Below are 18751 nucleotides of genomic sequence, written 5' to 3'. Positions count from 1 at the left end.
GTGCTCAGGAGGCAAGATGCAATTTGAAAGATAATGAGGAAAATCTGGAAATTTGTGTACAAAACAAATGGAGAGTTGTCCACAAAATCAGCCATTTTGAAGCACGTATGCCAATTTGAGGATGCCCACAGAAAGTACAACAAGAGTTTTCAAACTCCCATAACTTGCTTATTTCACAACCGATTTTGATGAAACTTTTTTTAAATTGTTCCTCTCATTTTACTCTTTCCAATAAGATTATTTCTTATCTTAAGTTTTGGTTTCCTTTAAAGGAGAATGAAACCGTTTGAACAAGATAGCTTGTGTGAAAACAGAAAAATCAAAGAAACAGATCAACAAAAGTAATAGAGAAAAAAATGGACAAATAATGAGAAAGTTATGAGCATTTGAATATTGCGATCACTAATGCTATGGAGATAGCAAATTGGCAATGCGACAAAGATGTGTGATGTCACTTGTGAACAACTCTCCCCATTACTTTAGTATATTTTTCATTTGAATTGCCTCTTTTATCACATCTATCCATAGATCATGTGTTCTTTCTACATGAGGGCATGTATTACATATTTTTTTAGAATACATCATGGATAAAGAGTTTGTATCTTCATTAGAAAAAGCAAAAAGAGACATTTTGAGGGTATTTTATAGTCCACCAAAGGGAAAGTTGTTCATCAGTGACATCACACATCCTTGTCGCATTGCCAATAGGATATTCAAATGCTCATAACTTTCTCATTATTTGTCCGATTTTTCTCAAACTTTCTTTATTCTTATTCATTGATTTTTCTGTTTCTACACAAGCCTATTTGATCCAAAGGTTTCATTCCCCTTTAACTTGTTGACTACTGAGGTTGATTCATGTAGGCTTTTTTTAAAACTTCAGCCTAGAGCCAGATGATTCCAGTACGCAGTTTGAAGAGGTAAATGTCTTTAGGCATGGAATAAATGCGTAGTCTCCGCCCCCCCCCCCCCCCCTCCCTCCTCCCCCAACATATAGCACAATAGTTCTTCAACATGCCAACAGGGCAGAAATATGAATTTAATAATAGTGATAACAATTCAATATTTACATAGCGCCTATTAAAATTCCTCTAATATGCACCTTTTGATAAAATGCTAATTCAAAAGTCAAATGGTCATATGGCATGTTACTGAAGGTTTTTTTTTCTTATCTTTTTTTAGTTATAATTGGCCAATGGTGCAGAAAACTTTTATAAGTTGGGGATGATAAATTAATTAATGTTTAACCTTCTACCAAACTTAACAATTATTTGGGGAGAGTTTTCAACTAATTGTTAGCATTGGTAGAAGTTCGAACATTATTCAATAATCCTCCAATGCTTCACATTCAGATTTGATGATCATCTTTGCTCTCAAAACCACAGAACTCGACAATATATTGCCAAATATTTTTCAGTCTTCTCTCTTTTTCTTTTTCTTTATTACTTTTGTTATTGGCACCATAAAAATAAGGTCCATAACTGGTTGTCAATAGACATACAGGTGAAAAGGAAATTAATTGATACATTTACCATTGATTTAATAAATTCCAGCAGGCTTTGAGCAAGCACAACTGGCTGAAATAGGCAAGGAGTACACTCTTGACATTGTTTCTACGAGAGTATGTGATTATTTTTTATGAGTTTTCATATGCCTGTGCCAGTCAGAATTTCTAGAAAACGACTTTGAGCACGTCTTACACTCGTATCCCTTCTCAAGATGCGTTTTGAAATGCGAGTGCAGGCCGTTCCGACCAGCAAACCTTGCGCCGCATTCTTTGCACGCAAACTTCCTCTCCTCAGAATGCAACTTAGCATGGTCTTTCAGCGACTGTTCTGTGTTGAAGCCCTGTTGGCAGAGGGTACATTTGAACGGTTTGAGGTCAGAGTGGGTCCGCAGGTGCCTCTGCACATCGCTCTTGCGCGTGAATTTCTTCGAACACACCTTGCAACCGTACTTCCTTTCCTCGTGCGTCCGGGAATGTGAGTAAAGCCCGCCGGATTGGGCGAACCTCTTGCCGCATATTTTACATTCGTACGCTTTCACGTCGGAATGCAGCTTTTGATGGTCCCGAAGATGTGCGTAATCACCAAACCTTCTCCCGCAAGTGGAACATGCGTACGGCTGCTCACCGGTGTGGGAGCGAATGTGGCGATTGAGATCGCTCTTGTTAATAAACACTTTCTCACACAAATCACATTTGAAACCTCTGAAACCTCCAGATATGGAGACTGGTCCCTTTCTTTCCTTTTTTATTTTATTTTCTATAAAAGGCTCCAAGTCCTCATTAGTGATATTCTGTCGTTTTATGATGGAAGGGTCAATGGCAGATTTGTCCACAGCCTTACTGACTGTGGCACGGGAAACACTCGCTCGCGCCGAGTTGCCGTTTTTCGATTTCAACTCAAGGGGTGAAGAAGGCTGAACTTTATACTTAGGAGGTCGGCCTCTTTTCTTTGGGTTGACAGGATCAGGAGAAGCCTTTTGAGCCACCATTTGTTTTACTTTGACTACCATCTTTGATTTCTTTTGGCCAGGTTGCGCAGAGACTGTTTTGGGAGAATCTTTAGCCTTATTTTTAGAGCCTTTAGGCCTGCCTCTTCCCCTTTTCACAGGTTTAAGTTTGGGATTCTTTGGGAACTGGGATACGCCATTACTTTCACCTTTTTCTTTTCCCTCTTCACCATCAAGCGAGCAATCATCGTCGCTATCAATACCTATGATTTCTGCCCCGTGTTCAACTCTGAAATGAGATCTGAGAAACAGAGTACCCGTAAATGTTTTACCGCAGAGCTCACATGTCAGTCTCTTTCTCTTTCTTGAGACTTCAGGCAGGAGAGAACCACCAGCATTATTGTTACCACTCTCCCCTAGATTTGAAGGGTTAAGCAAAAGAGAATTTGACGCATCTGATTTGGTTTTGGCATCATCTACGTTACATTGTGGAGACTGTGACATGTTACCTATTCTGTTACTATCACCGGCATTATCAGCTGAAGGACCATGGTCAGATGGCACTTGGCAAGAACTTTGGATATGTTGGAAAGTATCCGAGTGGTCCTTCGGGCTTGATGATCGCTTCAACTCCTCCTGCAGCGCACCGGATGTCCATGTATGGGACTTGTTCTCTGCGGTAATGACACCTACATGGACACCAATAAGAAAGCAGAGAAACACAAATGAAAACACACTGCATCTGAATGTAATTATTACCAGAAATTCTCTGCCAATTCCATCAGTCCATTTTAAGATTTCATATAATTGGTTGCATAGGTTTGATCAATCTTTAATGGGGTGTTTCACATCCAAACTTACAAATACCTACCTACACAGAAAATATATGTTCTGTGTCATTGCTTAACACTATGGAACACTATCTATCTAACTCCCTTAATGTGTATGCATGTACATGAATGTAACTGATTGTATCCTGGTGAAAACAATAGTGAGAAATATGCCAATAAATAGTAGAAATATATTTCAGCTTTAACTTCCTATGTATATGTCATGTTATTTTATTCATGATTGGTAAACTTTGAGTGTTTTCACTGGTTTACCCCCCCACAAACCATTTTCCTGAAAACATTTTTAATTTATCCACAACTGTGGACACTTTCTAGTACTCACTGAGACTTTCTGAGACTAAGAATGGTGTTTATTTCTATTTCCTCATAAAAAAATTCATAAAAAAACACACATTCCAATGTTTGTTAACAAGAATTTTAATTTTAAAATATTTTGAAATTCAAATCAATAAAGATCTGATCTGGTACAAAGAAAAATCATCATACATGGGTAAGGTCATTGGTAAGTACAGATCAGCTTTATGAAACACAGGATGCTCAAATTTCTAGCCTTACATCACCTACTAGAACTCACTCCTGCCCCCCCCCCCCTTCTCCAAAAATGAAATATCTTACCCATTCCATCTCCAGGCACAACATTCTCTTCTAGATCCCTCTCTGCATCTTCCACCAGCATAGATTCAGGAGAAAGTGCTAGAGCCACTGACTCTTCATCGTCAAAGATCGTCCTCTGAGGAGTCTGTTGCTTCCGAATCTTTCTTGGAATATGTGTTTCTACTCTATCAGCTTTAGCTTTGTTCGGAAAGACTGTCTTCTCTGAGCTAGTGGGCTGTTGGTCAGAGCTGGGGGTGTCCTCGACCTTGACCTGTATAAGGACTGAGTTTTCCTGTGATGAAGAACTGGAGGTGTCTCCAACTTTAACCTCGAAGAGGCCAGGATCTTCCTCAGATGAACAGCTAATGATGTTGTCCTTGACTATGACCTTGACAAGGCCAGGATCATTCTGGGATAAAGAGTTGGTGGTGTCCTTGATTATGACCTCAACAATGCCAGGATCTTCCTGGGATGAAGAGCTAGTGGTGTACTTGTCCATGACCTTTACAATGCAAGGATCTTCCTGAGATGAAATGCTAGTGGAGTCCTTGTCCATGACCTTTACATGACCGGGATCTTCCTGGGATGAAGAGTTAGTGGTGTCCTCACCTATGCTTGCATGTTCCTGGGATGAAGAGCTAGTGGTGTCTTTGGCCATTACCTTGACAACGCCAGAATCTTCCTGAGCCGAAGAACTGGATTGAGGTTGCATTTGCATGATGGATTCATCACTGGTGATGATATTAATGGAAGAGGTCGACTGGTCCATGATGCCAACAGGGATGTCCTCAACAAAAAAGAGTGGGGCAAGGTCCATGAGATCCCCTAAAGATTCTAGAGATGATGGTTGATTGTTCCCATTATCGATTTGGATTACTATCTCCTGTTTAATATCACGGGGAGATTCATAAACATCATTGTTGCTTCCAGAATCAGGTCTCCTGCCTTCAGAAGAAAGTTCATGCTGCGTATCACATTCCTCTTTTGGTTGCCTTGTTCTAATCTCTGCAGCCAAGGCACCATCGGGAACCATACTACTCTCCCCTATGGGTGGATTCCTCATTGCTAAGTCATCAGATGTCTCCTGCTCAATACCATTACCACTATTGAAATGCAGCGTTCCTGACACACCTCCACCAACAACCGCATCAAGAACTGTACCAGTTTGGCTTTGCAGACTCGAAGTTGAATGGACATGGACTTCTGCCTGCTCCTGCGATCCACCATGGATCTGTTCAAGGTGGAATCTTAGGTACATGGCTTGTGAGAAGGCTCTGTAACAGAGGGGACACTGGTGAAGCTTCTTGCCAGTGTGAATGCGTTCGTGGGTCTCCAGTCTGTGCTGGCTGCAGAAGGGGTGGAAGCAGAAACGACAGATGAATATACGACCAGTTTGTGGATAAAAGCGGCGGCTAGAGGCCATGGATGCCAAGGAGGCCACGTCAGACTACCTCTAGCTTACACAAATTAAGATGGGAGAAAACGAGGAATACACTGCATGGCTTTTAAGATCTCATCAATTCGTGGAAGTTTACATGCCCTGTACCTCATGGATCTGCACTGGAATATTGTCCTGTATATGAAGAAAAATAAATATCAAAAACTATTATGAGTTGGTAACAAGTGAAATCAAATAAAAAAAATCAGGTTAATCTTGCAAACCAAATATGTACATATACATGCAGCCTACAGTGTATGCCGTTAACAAAACAGACCCCTACTCCACTTTTTATGAGTAGACTTACACAACATTCCCTGTGAAATTTGTGTTGTAGACTATAGTAAATTAAAGTTATTGTTTCTTTATGTCAAAATCCAAGTGCTTTAGGATACAGTTTTCAAGAAAATTTAAAAGTAAAGGGTTGTTGGCAGGTTTTTTTATCATTCACATGAACTACTTTTGCCATGTCAAATGGATGATGAATATTTGTCAACAGATTTTACATTGTTGATCATTGTTATCAAATATCTGATGCTTTCAACACGGTAAATAAATACCAATGCAGTTAAAGTCACAATTTGTTGTTATTACATATCTCTTTAATATAAAGTTCTTTTCAGTCAACGGTGGCTCATTTCATTTTCAGTTGCAGTGCTACAAGTATAAACAGAAATTTTGCATCTGCATCAATATGGAGAGAGCTTCATAAATACAATTTGCAAACTAAAAATAGTTTTTATACTACATTTAAAAACATTAAAATAAGAAGCAATCAGTATAAGTTATAAGCTGTGTCAGATTGAAAAAAAATACTTCTTTTGTTAGGTACACACATGAAGCTTTGCTGCAGATTTTATCCTTTGAAAGAAAAGTAATCAGTACATTTGTGCTTAGAACTTCATGTATCAAGCATACTTTTTTGGTAAATAAACTGCTGTTTAATTGCAAACAAATCACAATAGGTGGTTTCAGACCGCCTCGAAGTTCGCCAGTTCCAGGTATTCTCTGATCGGGAAATTTACCCCGATCAGAAAATACCAGGAATTTTGGTAATGTGAAAGCAAACTACGCGTAATTTCCCCGAAAGAAAATACCCGCTAAATAGTAGGTACTTGGTGAAATAACGAGAACTTTCGCAGGGATTTTTCCAAGGTCGCAGGTATTTTGGCGATGTGAAAGCAAATTACGGGAACTTTTTGCCCAGCGTGTCGTTGGGCCCGGCAGCGTGGGTGGCTGCTGGGCTAGTGAATTTGAATCTTGCACCTTGCCTGCTTATCAGACCATACTGCGCATGCTCGTAACTTCGGGAACTAATCCCGAAGGGTACGTCGCTGGGCGGTGTGAATGCAGGAATAATTAATGGGTATTTTTTTGGCCAAAAAAAGTTCTCGTAATTTAACATGGATTCTTGTGATCGAGGCGGTCTGAAACCACCGAATAACTGTACACCCTAAATTATGTCTCGTGCATATTGCTCTCCTTGTTCATATCTATCCATAGCAATGGCACTTCAGAAAAAAAATATGAAAAAATAAAAAGAATTAAAAATACAATGTGAACTAGTAAGGCTGGATTCCAACAGAGATTTTTGCCAAGATGGGTTTGAGCCAAGGCCAGTTCAGACATTCTGAATACGATTGTGCTTCATTCAGCCGGTACACTGAAAAAGGTTCAATAATAAATGTATTAACAAAATGTATGCATGCTCGTGGCAAAGGGCACCAACACCAATCCTAACCATACATCTTGTGCCCTTTGCCAAAAGTGAGCATCTATGTCTGTATATTTCTCAGTGAATGTGTTGAATTGAGTGCAATAACACTCAAAATCTGCAATGTCCATGGTAACCCATTGCACCCATAGTTTAACATTATATAGTTTAGTAAGGGAGAACCCGTTTTCTTATTTTTAGCGAAACCGCTTATAAATGCAAAATGCTAGTATTCCAGTTTACTGTATTAGAAATCATTGAAATCAACTTGCAACATTTTTTTTCCCAATCGGTCAAAGCTTTGCAAGCCAATGCCTTGAAACAGTCAAGAGTTCCAACTACGGCTCAAAGAATAAAGGAGACTTAACCCTAAAAGAGCCAGGTTATTTGGACCCATCTCACAGCCCCCCGAGGTCTCGGCCTTCAATCGTGTGAGCGCCGCAAAAATGTACACAGAGGTAGTGTGTGATATAATCAAAGGTCAAAGGACCTTGCATTTTAAATTCTCTTCCCCATAACATCAAACAGATTTCATATTTAAATTCCTTTAAATCCAAGCTGAAATTAGTGAAAAACCTTCTTTTCAACCATCCAACATCTAGATTTGATTTGATTTTATTGATTTGATTTATTTATTTATTTCCGTTCAAACAAAAGATATAATCCAAGTACAGTGTGAATACATGTTCAAAAAATAATACTCAAAATAATACAAACAGTTCTGTAACATTTCATAACAAATATTGAAGATAAAATTATCTGAATGGAGGGACTTGCCAAGAAAAGCAGAGCTTGTAAAAAAGGCAAGTCCCTAAACATAGTCTAATTATTCATCCCATCATATTTCCTAATTATTACATTTTTATTTATAAATTGTTATCAGTACAAATCTTACATTTTGTATTTTACTGTCCATAGGGATTGCCTCGACAGAAAATTAGCTTCATGTTCTTTTGCAAATTCCCATTTCATGTTCATTTTTATGCATGCACTGTAAATAGCCTTCTACAATCTTAGCCTTAATTAAAATCTTACTATGTATCTTTGTTTCTGTTTGTATTTTTATTTTTTTAAATGCTCAATGTATTTTAATGAACATGAATAAATCAATAAATGAAATAATGAACAAAAAAAATATTATATAATCATTATTATCAGAATTATAATTATAATAATAATCATTGTCTCAATTATTATAATCATAATTATTTTTAATTAGCATAGTAATAATTATTATTGTTGTCTCAATGATATCATTATTATTGTCTCATTATGGTCTATTATCTCATTATTTCATTATATCTTCAAGTAATAATTAACATCATACATGTAACAAAGGTCCATAATCAGATATCAAATTAATGAAAAATATACAGGTATATCTGAAACAATTAACATGTATTTCTAAATTAAATTCATGAAAAAGGCTTTCTGTGCCTGCCATTTAGAAATATGATTTCCATTAACAATGCCATATTCTAGACATTCAGATGCATTCAATTATCAAGTGAAAAAATCCCTTACTGGGTAATAAAAAAAAATTAATTTTGCTTGCAGTTTTGCTCTTAATACTTATTTCGCACAAATTCCACAAAATTATTTTCAAAATTACAAATAAAATTCCATAATTAAATGTAGAGCTCAAATCGCAATTAACAAGATTATACAACGAATGAAATCCACTGTGTCTGAATACCCAGACTAATCTCGACATCCATCGCAGCGGGATAACGTCGTCACAGCTGCTCGTGTACAGTTAAAACAACCCTGCTTGATTGGCGAGTCAGATTTGCAAACACCTCACAACACTAAAAATTGAAGTTCATAATCGCTGGCTCTTTATTAACTAAATTCAATGAAACTTTCACGAACTGTTCTCAAATACACAATTTGCTTTACTTGCCAAGTTTCATTAAAGGGATACACTCCGGGCTTCTACATGAAGATATTTATATCTTAATAAATAAGAGCAAAATGCCGAAAATTTCATCAAAATTGGATGACGAATAACAAAGTTATTGAATTTCAAAGTGTAGCAATACATGTATGTTGTGAAAAAAGTCATATGCAAGACTGCAAGTCATCATGAATATTCATAAGGTGGGCTGATGATGTCACATCCCCACTCAGTCAGTCTGCAAGACCCTTGTTAATCTATCCAAGTCCTCTCGTGGCTGAAATCATGCCCCTGCAAAATCTCGTGGATTTTAAGACTTTCTTTCTCAAAGAATTTAGCCACTTTCTCCTTGAGTAAAATTGATTATTTTCATACCATACAGGAAAAATTAAATGTTACCCTTTTATATTGGTTATTTCTTTTGAATAAAATATTTTGATAAATAAGTGAATTTTCTGCCTGAACAGTTGTCTCAAACAGAAATTTCTTCCTCTGTTTTCACTTGCAAATTTTGCAAAATTTTATGTTTTAGGCAAACATTATTTATATCATCAGAAAGCTCAAAGTCTTCACTTTCTTACAATGCCACTCATGATATGTGGCATATTTTAGATGGGGTCATCAGCCAGTTTTTTCCATCAAGATGCAACATTGCAAGACGAGATTTCTGAAATTTCTGAGTAACATAAAATCCATAGCTCTGATTGGCTGAATAATGTTTTCAAAACAGGCACAGGTCATTTGAAGAGATTACTACATGGTGAGTGTGACCTTGCAGAAGCCCAGTGTGGGGAACATTGGAATTTGTGTGGGTGGGTGGTGTTTATGACCAATCAGAGCGCAGTATTCTTGTTTTTGAGCTGCTAAATGTACTTGGCCTATGAAAAGCTGGCTGCTGACCCATATAAATACTTTTTTACAAAAATTATATATTTTTTAAATCTTCAGCTTTATCATATTAATCCAAAAATTATTTGGGCTCAAAACAGAAAAACAACTTTTGGTGCATGTAAATAATTATTTTCTTTCATGTTTTAGATACAAATTTTCACTTACATGTATACTACACAATCTTTTAAAAAATCCAAACACATGACGTGAAAGAATGACTTTACTTCTTTATTAAGATACAATAAACATGAAATTTGGTCAATATTTAGAGCAGCAATGCCAATTGCAGAATTAAAAGATATGTTTTCGTCTGCACCAAGCTCATTAACAATGCAAAAACCCTCTGGTCATGAATATCAGTTGGATAAAAGCTACTCTTTGAGGGCTTGCCAACTAACTGCACTTTCCTTTTTCTTATGTTATTACATGAAATCATAATTGTTTCATTTTTAATACGTGTAAATGATGTGCCTCTTTAGTGACAAATTAAGTTGCAGCAATAAATAATTAATGCACGTAATTGCTTGTCAATCAATTTTTTTTAGTTCTTGGTAGAAACAATCTGAAAAGCCTCATTTTATGTAATAAAATACATAAAAACAAGTGGGGATATGAGTTATGGCATCATCAGTACACCTAATGAATATTCATGAAGACCTGCCTTGAACTGTTTCACCGGAATAATGCAAATGTTTAAAATTCAATAACTTTGTTATCCGATTTTGATCAAATTTTCATCATTTTGCTTTGTAGATTTTACTTGATTTATTGAGATATGAAGATCTTTGGCCTGGAGTATCCCTTTAGGATCCGATGATTACGAGTGGGTGAATTCAAGTAGTATTATTATCTTAACTTGGGGTCTTTCCATCGCACGCCGGTAAGTCACTAAGTGAAATTCCATGTTGTATATTTTCAATATTTGCCAAAGATGTATGAATCAATTACCAGAATTATTGACCAACCAAAATCAGTGGAATAAAGGAAGAAACTGACTCGGTTTTGTCCAGTGTTCAGCCGAAGGGACAATCGAAGCGAAGTCATCTTAAATGTGTTAACGATATGCGCTCACCACTGCACTGCAATGCAAGTATCTAGCTACACCCAGCTGATCTGTCCGCACTTTCACTCGCACAACTAAATGAAGTGCCTAACATTACAGTACATCCACTCAACACAGTCATGACAGTGCGACTGCAAGGTAGTCATGGTAGTAAACCAGCTCCAGCATGTCCAGCCAGTCGACAGTCCTCGCACAATGTCAATCAGAATTTAATGATCCATGACTTTGCAGTGGACTTTTTTATGACTATGGCTTGATTTTTCTGTGCGAGGCGGCATGTAATGAACCCTGGCTTAAGTGTAGTACAGACTATTAAACGACTTACGTTAGACTAGATCTACTAGGCCTAGGCCCTATTTTATTTAGAGAGGCAGAGATCTAGCCTAGGCCTACATCAAAAAAGTGAACGAGTGGGACCGAACAAAAAAAAGACAAAGATTTCAATCCGTAATCCAGACAACAAATAAATGTTTCTCAATACATTATGACCAATATCTTCTTTAATTCGAAAGGGAACATGTGTTAGGTAACTTCTGAAATAGATGAATGTGCAAATTTACTCGTATTTACATTCGTTTTACCTTTCCTTGTGAGCAGTCGTTAGATAAAGTCGCAAAATTTTAGAGCAATCCACTCCGGACGTCCATCTCTGCCCGAAAATTGCCGTAGTAATATTGCGCCATCTACGGCCGGTATTCATGCACAGTCGTCGAGAATTTTATGAAATGCTGATCATATGATTGTTTAAGATTATTACTACATGTATCTCCAATCGGGGAATAATAAAGTACTCGAAATCATACAACTTAAGAGCAGTTGTTATTTTGTGAACTTTAACTGTAGGTCCACCACCCCACCCCACCCTCTCCTATTATGATCAGCGTGTTGCAAGAAACTTGCAGTTGATCTCAAGACACTGAATTTTCAGGTCCCAGTTGCATGGTACTTAATTGTAAACTTGTGAAATTGGGAAATTTGAGATAAATTACGAACATTTCCTTGCAACACATTATGGAAGCTTAAAAGTGCCACCGAGATGTTGAGATAATTATCTCGGGAAGTCGACATCTTGATAGCAAAAGATAAGATGACGAGATCCCAGATCTCATCATGTTGACATCTTGTAGAAGAGATGATGAGATGACAAGATCCCAGATCTCATCATGTCAACATCTTTTGGAAGAGATGCTGAGATGACAAGATCCCGGATCTCATCATGTTGACATCTTCGAGATCCGGAATCTTGTCATCTCATCATCTCTTCTAAAAGATGTCAACATGATGAGATCCGGGATCTTGTCATCTCATCATCTCTTCTAAAAGATGTTGACATGATGAGATCCGGGATCTTGTCATCTCATCATCTCTTCTTAAAGATGTTGACATGATGAGATTCGGGATCTTGTCATCTCATCATCTCTTCTAAAAGATGTCGACATGATGAGATCTGGGATCTCGTCATCTTATCTTTTGCTATCAAGATGTCGACTTCCCGAGATAATTATCTCAACATCTCGGTGGCACTTTTAAGCTTCCATAATACATCCTTTATTCACGTAAATATATCGTACAATTAACTTCTTGATAGGCACGTAAATATGCATTCTTTGCCAAACCACAATTTTCTCTCTTCCATAAAATTTATTATTCCTTTACATATCTTTATCCGATATTCAAGACTTTATTTTGATTTCCATTCAAAGGCCTAACAAATCCATGTTAATCAAATGCAAAATAACAAAGAACGTTACCAGGGACCTCTCGAATCATTCAACATGAGCAAGAAAGTTAATGATGGTAGTGATAATACGCGCGAGCTTAAAAGTGCAACCCAGACAGGCCCTTGTCCACAGAGGCTACTGGGGTGAGGGTAAATTGCCTATTCGTCCGGGGGGGGGGGGGGCAGTCAAATGTATTGCTGTACACACGCGTGGCGAAATTATTTCCAAATACACCCTAAACGAGTTTTTCTCTGTGTGCAAAATAACCCCCTAAACAAGTTTTTCGCGGGTTTTATTCACACATATTGGCCCCTAAACCGAAGTTGTCACCAGAATATGACCCCGGGGAAAAAGCTTGGGAAAAATACCCTAAACACGTTTGGCTAGTCTTCAAAAAAAACTTTGGACCCTGCGATTGACCAGTGACCAGTTTTTCAAAACTACCCCTTTTTTTTGAAAATCGGTGTTTTTGATATCCTTAACATGCTTAACGAGTGCACGCGCGGCCCGCGTCCAAAACTGAAAAAAAAAACCTTAAAACGCATTTTTATCGGTCACGCGTGTATAGGGCAACATATTAGACTGCCCCCCTCCCCCTCGGGCTATTCGTCCACTGCCACCTCGTCCACTCACCACATGATCTACCTTCATTTAGTCTAATGTCATTCCGTCCATCAACTTTTCGTCTAACAATCATTTGGTCCAATAACCTTTTGGTCTAATTATCACTTCGTCTAATCACCAGTTCGTCTATGATCATTTCGCCTAATAACCAGTTGGTCTAATACCCATTTTCATTTCATTCATTAATCTAATGTTGTCTCAAACTGGATGTAGACATGGTAAGATCCAATATCTTGCCGTCTCATCATCTTTACCAAGTATTATTTCAGTTTCTATAGAAGCTTAAAAGGTGCCACCTTCTGATATTCATCTCGCCACGCATACGGGAGAGATGATGGGGAGCATTTCATCAACATTTTCATCCGACAAGTTGTCAGATCTGACAACCCATCTTGATTCTGATTGGCTTAGAAGCACTGTTACTGTGGTGACTTGTCGGATAAAGCAGGACTTGTCGGATCAAGTCCTTTCATGAAACGCTCCCAGATGACGAGATTTCGGCTCTCGTCATGTCTACATCCTGTGATAGAGATGATCAGATGACAAGATATTGGATCTCGTCCTGTTTACATGTGGTGTGAGAGATCAGGCGCTGATCAAGGGGGGCCGCAGGGGGCACGTGCCCCTCCCCTTCCCCCTCTTTGAGAAGCAAAATGAAAAATTTGTAATGTAAAAATGCCATTAAAACAGAGGTGTGCCCACGTGTTTAGAAATTGAAGACCTATTTTTTTTTCTTTTTTTTTTGCTTGTCAAATTTTTTTTCGGGACGAAAATAATATCCTTAATTTGTGGTTGAAAACCCCTTTGGAAAATCCTGGATCCGCCCCTGTGAGAGATGATCAGAGAAAGTCTACATCTCTTCGAGAAAAAGAAGAGATGTCTGCATCTTGTAAAAGGAATGATCAGATGATGTAATCTTTATTATCGCCTGTTAACATCCCCGTCGGATAGATGATCAAATGACAAGATCTTGGATCTCGCCATGTCTACATCTTGTGGGATTATGACAAGATGTGTGGATCTCGTTATGTCTACATCCTGTGGGAGAGATGATCAGATGACAATATATTAAATGGGTCTCGTCATGTTTACAGTATGGTGTGAGAGACTCAGATATGATCGATCTCGTAATGTGTACATCTCGTAGAGAAAAAGAAGAGATGTCTGCATCTTATAAAAGGGATGATCAGATGATGTAATCTTAATGTTTACATCCCGTGGGAGAAAAGTTCAAATGACAAGATCTTGGATCTCGTCATGTCTACATCAGGAGAGATAATCAGATGACAAGATATTGGATCCATGACCATGTTATTATCCGATCATCAGTGGCGTAGACAGGTCCTTAGACCTGGGGGGATTATCCCTAGCTGGATCATACTTTATATATATATATTATATATATTTATATATATATATATATATTTATATATATTTATATATATATATATATATATATATATATATATATATATATATAATATATATATATATATATATATATATATAATAAATATATAAATATAAAGAATGAAGGAGATAATGAACTCGATAAAAACAAAATATCATGGGCCAAAGCAGACGAGTTAAAGATAACAAAATAACACGATCTGCCTCATGGATTATCTCGTGTGTCTTTTAATCACTTTGCTTTCAGCAATAAACAGGGCATCCAGTAATAAACAAACTTCCTTGCACATTTTTCATGGCAGTAATCTTTTGTTTGATTAATGACAATGAGTAAAGATGATCATAAGAGAAATGTCATTTGTCGGATGTCTAGTTATCATCTTGGTCATGACAGTCCTGCTAACATGATCTAGAATAACTAGTATTCCTTATTTTACTAGTATAGTAGTATACTCTTTTAAAAGTAGCGATATTGTTAATGATCAAACGAATGAATCAACAACTAAAGGAATAAACAAATAAACAGCCAAATAACTAAAAAAATATCAATTACAATTATAGTAATAGGGGTAAAATAAAAAAAAGCTCAACATTATATTTCTTATCCACGTGCAGATATGCGGACACTAAAATGATAAGCACACTCTGTTTAAAATTACCATGATTACAAAGGCTTGATTGAATTAAGTATGGAAATGAAATAAACCTCACCGGGTTGTCGGAAGTAAACTGTATATAGATAATTTTTATCGCGTAAATGCGCGAGATGATTATGTTTTTTGTCAAAGGTCCGACAATGAACACGCTGAGGGTCGAGTTAGGCTTGTTCTGTGATCTTAGACCATAAATTAATCTTATCCATGGATTGATTCAATCTGCCTTCGTGAATTAACATGATTAAGGCATGTCTATATATTGGATGATTCTACCTTCTTTGAAAAGCGCAAAGTATTCTGAAAAAATTAGTGAAATAGTTCACTCTTTAAGGAGTGAATATATGAAAGAGTGAATATTGAGTGAAAAAAACCTCGGATATCACTGAGGCCATCCAAAATTTGCACTTTCATTCCAAAATCATTCATTTACTAATTCGCTCCTTACAGACTGAAAATTTTCACCTTTCCTTTGCAAAGTAGGGGTTGAGGTCATGGCCAGCAGGGAAAAGGGTCAGTGTATGTGTATAGGTAATTTCTTATTAATTCGTTTGAACAGTGTTAATGTGTTATGAAAGCAATTGCTCTGAAAGGGAGTGATTAAGCGACACTTTCTTAAATCTGTAATGAAATATTTTGAACTTATCTCCTTTGCAAATACATAATTATTATAAGGAAATGTACTTGGTGAAACTCTGAATAACGATCCTTAAATGTATATGACGACGCAAGACAGTTCTTATTACTTAAAACTTGCAAGTTGTAAATGCATATAAGATGATTGACTCTGAATAAAAGTCCAATTTTGATCATGTTTGTCATTGCTGTACGTTATGATTATTACTGCTATTATTATTGATTGATTTTAACTAGCATTCATTGCTTTATTACTGTATAGTTTTGCTTCTTCCCCCACAGAAACCTGGGGGGATGATTGTACACACCATCCCCCCCACCTAAAATTCTGGGGGGATGCATCCCCCCATCCCCCCCCCCCCGCTATCTACGCTCCTGCCGATCATACTGGTGGCTTAAAGCAGTTGAAGAGCGCCAGAGATCTCGCCATTTGATCATCGCTCAAATGGGTAGACATGACGAGAACCGCGAGATCTTGCCATGCATCTCTTTCAAGGATGAGATTGTAGTTCGACTTGACGAGATGATTAAACATGATTACTTGATATAGGCCTGATATGAATTTCATACATTTAAAATGATCCGAAATGATTGCTGGTCCTTCATTATGTTTAAACTCTAAAAACAGAGATTACCCAATATTTGGTAATTAGAGGGAACATACCTTTTGTGCTGATTGTTTCCCTCAATAATGGGCAAAATGCATGTTTGAGGGTAAATTTTAACGCAACATTGCCTAAAATTTACAAATTATTTGGAATACTTTTACCAAACAAACATGCATGTTCTCATTCACCAAATATTGGGTAAACCTTCTTTACAGTGTAACAACGGCCACATTCGCATCGATAAATTTGATTTTTATCGATGGAAGAGCCGTGCTGTAGTGGTTCTGACTCTCGCCTTGTAAACAGAGGGTCGTGTGTTCGAATCCCACCGCGGTCTAGCGTCCTTTGGCAAGGCGTTAATCCACACTTTGCCACTCTCGATCCAGGTGCTAAATGGGTACCCGGTAGGATGCGAAAGATATTGTATGTTTGATTTTGCCAGCGCCATAATGAGGCTGCGATGAATGCTCCCCAGGGAGTGGAAATTGTGCACTTTTCGTGCGGGATTGAAATGAATCCAATGACCGGGAAATAATATGCTGTAACGCGCTTTGGGCCATTCTGGGAAAAGCGCTTTATAAAAATTGGCTATTATTATTATTATTATTATTATTTCAAATTCATAGACATCACACATTTGCATTCTATAATAGATTTCTACTCTTAATGTAATCAGGGTTCCCGCAAAAACTTGAAAACAGAATTCCATGACTTTTCCCTGACTCAATTGCTGCTTTCCATGATTTCCCGGGAGTTATGTAGCATTTGGGATGTCACAAAATCTGGAAAAATGGAAATCATGAACACCAATTATAATAGCAGAGTAGAGTTGCGAGACACGAAATCTGGAAAGCTGCCATAGCCAAGAGGTAAATGCAATTCATGACTTGTCAATTTTCACAAATTTTCCAAATTCCCTGACTTTCCGTGACCACAAATTTTTCCAGGATTTTCCATGACTGTTGGAACCCTGTGTAATGTTGGATTAATTTCAATTATTCAAACTGAGAGTGGAGCAGCTACATAACCATCATTACCTTTGTAAATATCATGGAAATCGAGAATCGAAACAAATTACACCACAAAGAACTGTTTAGTAAATTCCACATTCTTATATTTCATGCATATAGTTAATCATTATAATTTGATACTCTAAAATATATTCAATATAGTTGTTTAAATTATTACAAAAATATTTGAGTTCTTTACATATTACTAAATTCAGTATAACGACTCCAATCTTAAAAATATTAATTGTTTATAAAAATCTTTGAAAACAACCCTTATGGTTACATTCTGTACACAATAAAAACGAAAACACTATAAGATTAAAATGGTTACGTACAATATTGCTATAATAGTTACCATTTGGTCCAGTCATCACTTCGTCAAATCACCGGTTGGTCTATGACCATGTCGTCTCATAACTAGTTGGTCCAATATCCATTTATTTTCATTCATTTCTTAGACCAAATGATGGAATAGATGGCTATTAGACCAACTGGTTAATGGTGAGTGGGCGAAATGGCAATTAGGCCATGTGGTGAGTAGACAAATTGATGATGGACCAAATGATAGTAGACGAGTTGGTAAATGGACTAATTGGCATTAGAGCAATTGACAATAAACCCATAATACTATCTCGTAAAAAAGAACTCAACTTAAAATATCATTACGTATCAACTTTATCATTTTACATCACATTTGATATTTTTTATCTTTGTAAAACCTTTTTTTTCGATTTCTCTCTATTATTTTGTACGAGTTAGGTTTTTGAGTGTACTTCGGTTTAAATCAATAAGAAATGATTTCATGTATTTCTACCCAACAGATCAAAGTCATGTAAGTCGGTTACCGGTATTATATGTGTTTCTCAAATGCTTTCTACTATGACGTATGATATGCTACATAATGTTTGCAAAGTTGAATAGAGTTTACTGTTATTGTGTACAGGCGCGTAGCCAGGGGGGGCGGTGGGGGCGGTCGCCCCCCCCCCAAAACGTCCCCAAAAAGAAAAAAAAGAAGGGAAAAAAGAGAGGAGAAAAGGAAAAGGGAAGGGAGGAAAGGGAAGAAAGGTAGCTTTGTGTTTTTTTCTTTTTATTCTTTATTTTTTTCTCAAAAGAGAAACTCCTTCACTATTCTTGCTCTAAATTCATATATGAATTTTGCTTCCGCGCTGCGCGCGGTTAAATGACAA

The 18751-nt window shown here is 37.1% G+C and overlaps 1 protein-coding gene across 2 annotated transcripts; it reads right to left on the bottom strand.

Annotated features, from left to right (window-relative positions):
• Window positions 1-1461: 1461 nt before the first annotated feature.
• On the bottom strand, window positions 1462-11586 carry LOC121420080 (zinc finger protein 236-like). 2 transcript variants are annotated; one of them, XM_041614612.1, is made up of 3 exons: window positions 11484-11586; window positions 3921-5472; window positions 1462-3143 (listed from the first exon to the last, which is right to left on the bottom strand). In XM_041614612.1, exons 2-3 carry the CDS (start codon window positions 5320-5322, stop codon window positions 1630-1632), a joined length of 2916 nt encoding a protein of 971 aa, XP_041470546.1. In that variant the 5' UTR covers window positions 5323-5472; window positions 11484-11586; the 3' UTR covers window positions 1462-1629. The 2 variants fall into 2 exon arrangements, with proteins under 2 accessions (XP_041470546.1, XP_041470547.1); XM_041614613.1 differs by having other exon boundaries at window positions 11473-11564.
• Between the last annotated feature and the right edge of the window lie 7165 nt (window positions 11587-18751).

This window comes from Lytechinus variegatus, chromosome 8 (assembly GCF_018143015.1).
Source record: "Lytechinus variegatus isolate NC3 chromosome 8, Lvar_3.0, whole genome shotgun sequence".
NCBI lineage: Eukaryota > Metazoa > Echinodermata > Echinoidea > Temnopleuroida > Toxopneustidae > Lytechinus > Lytechinus variegatus.
The sequence above is the reverse complement of the archived record's forward strand: the minus strand, read 5'-3'. Positions and strand labels throughout refer to the sequence as shown.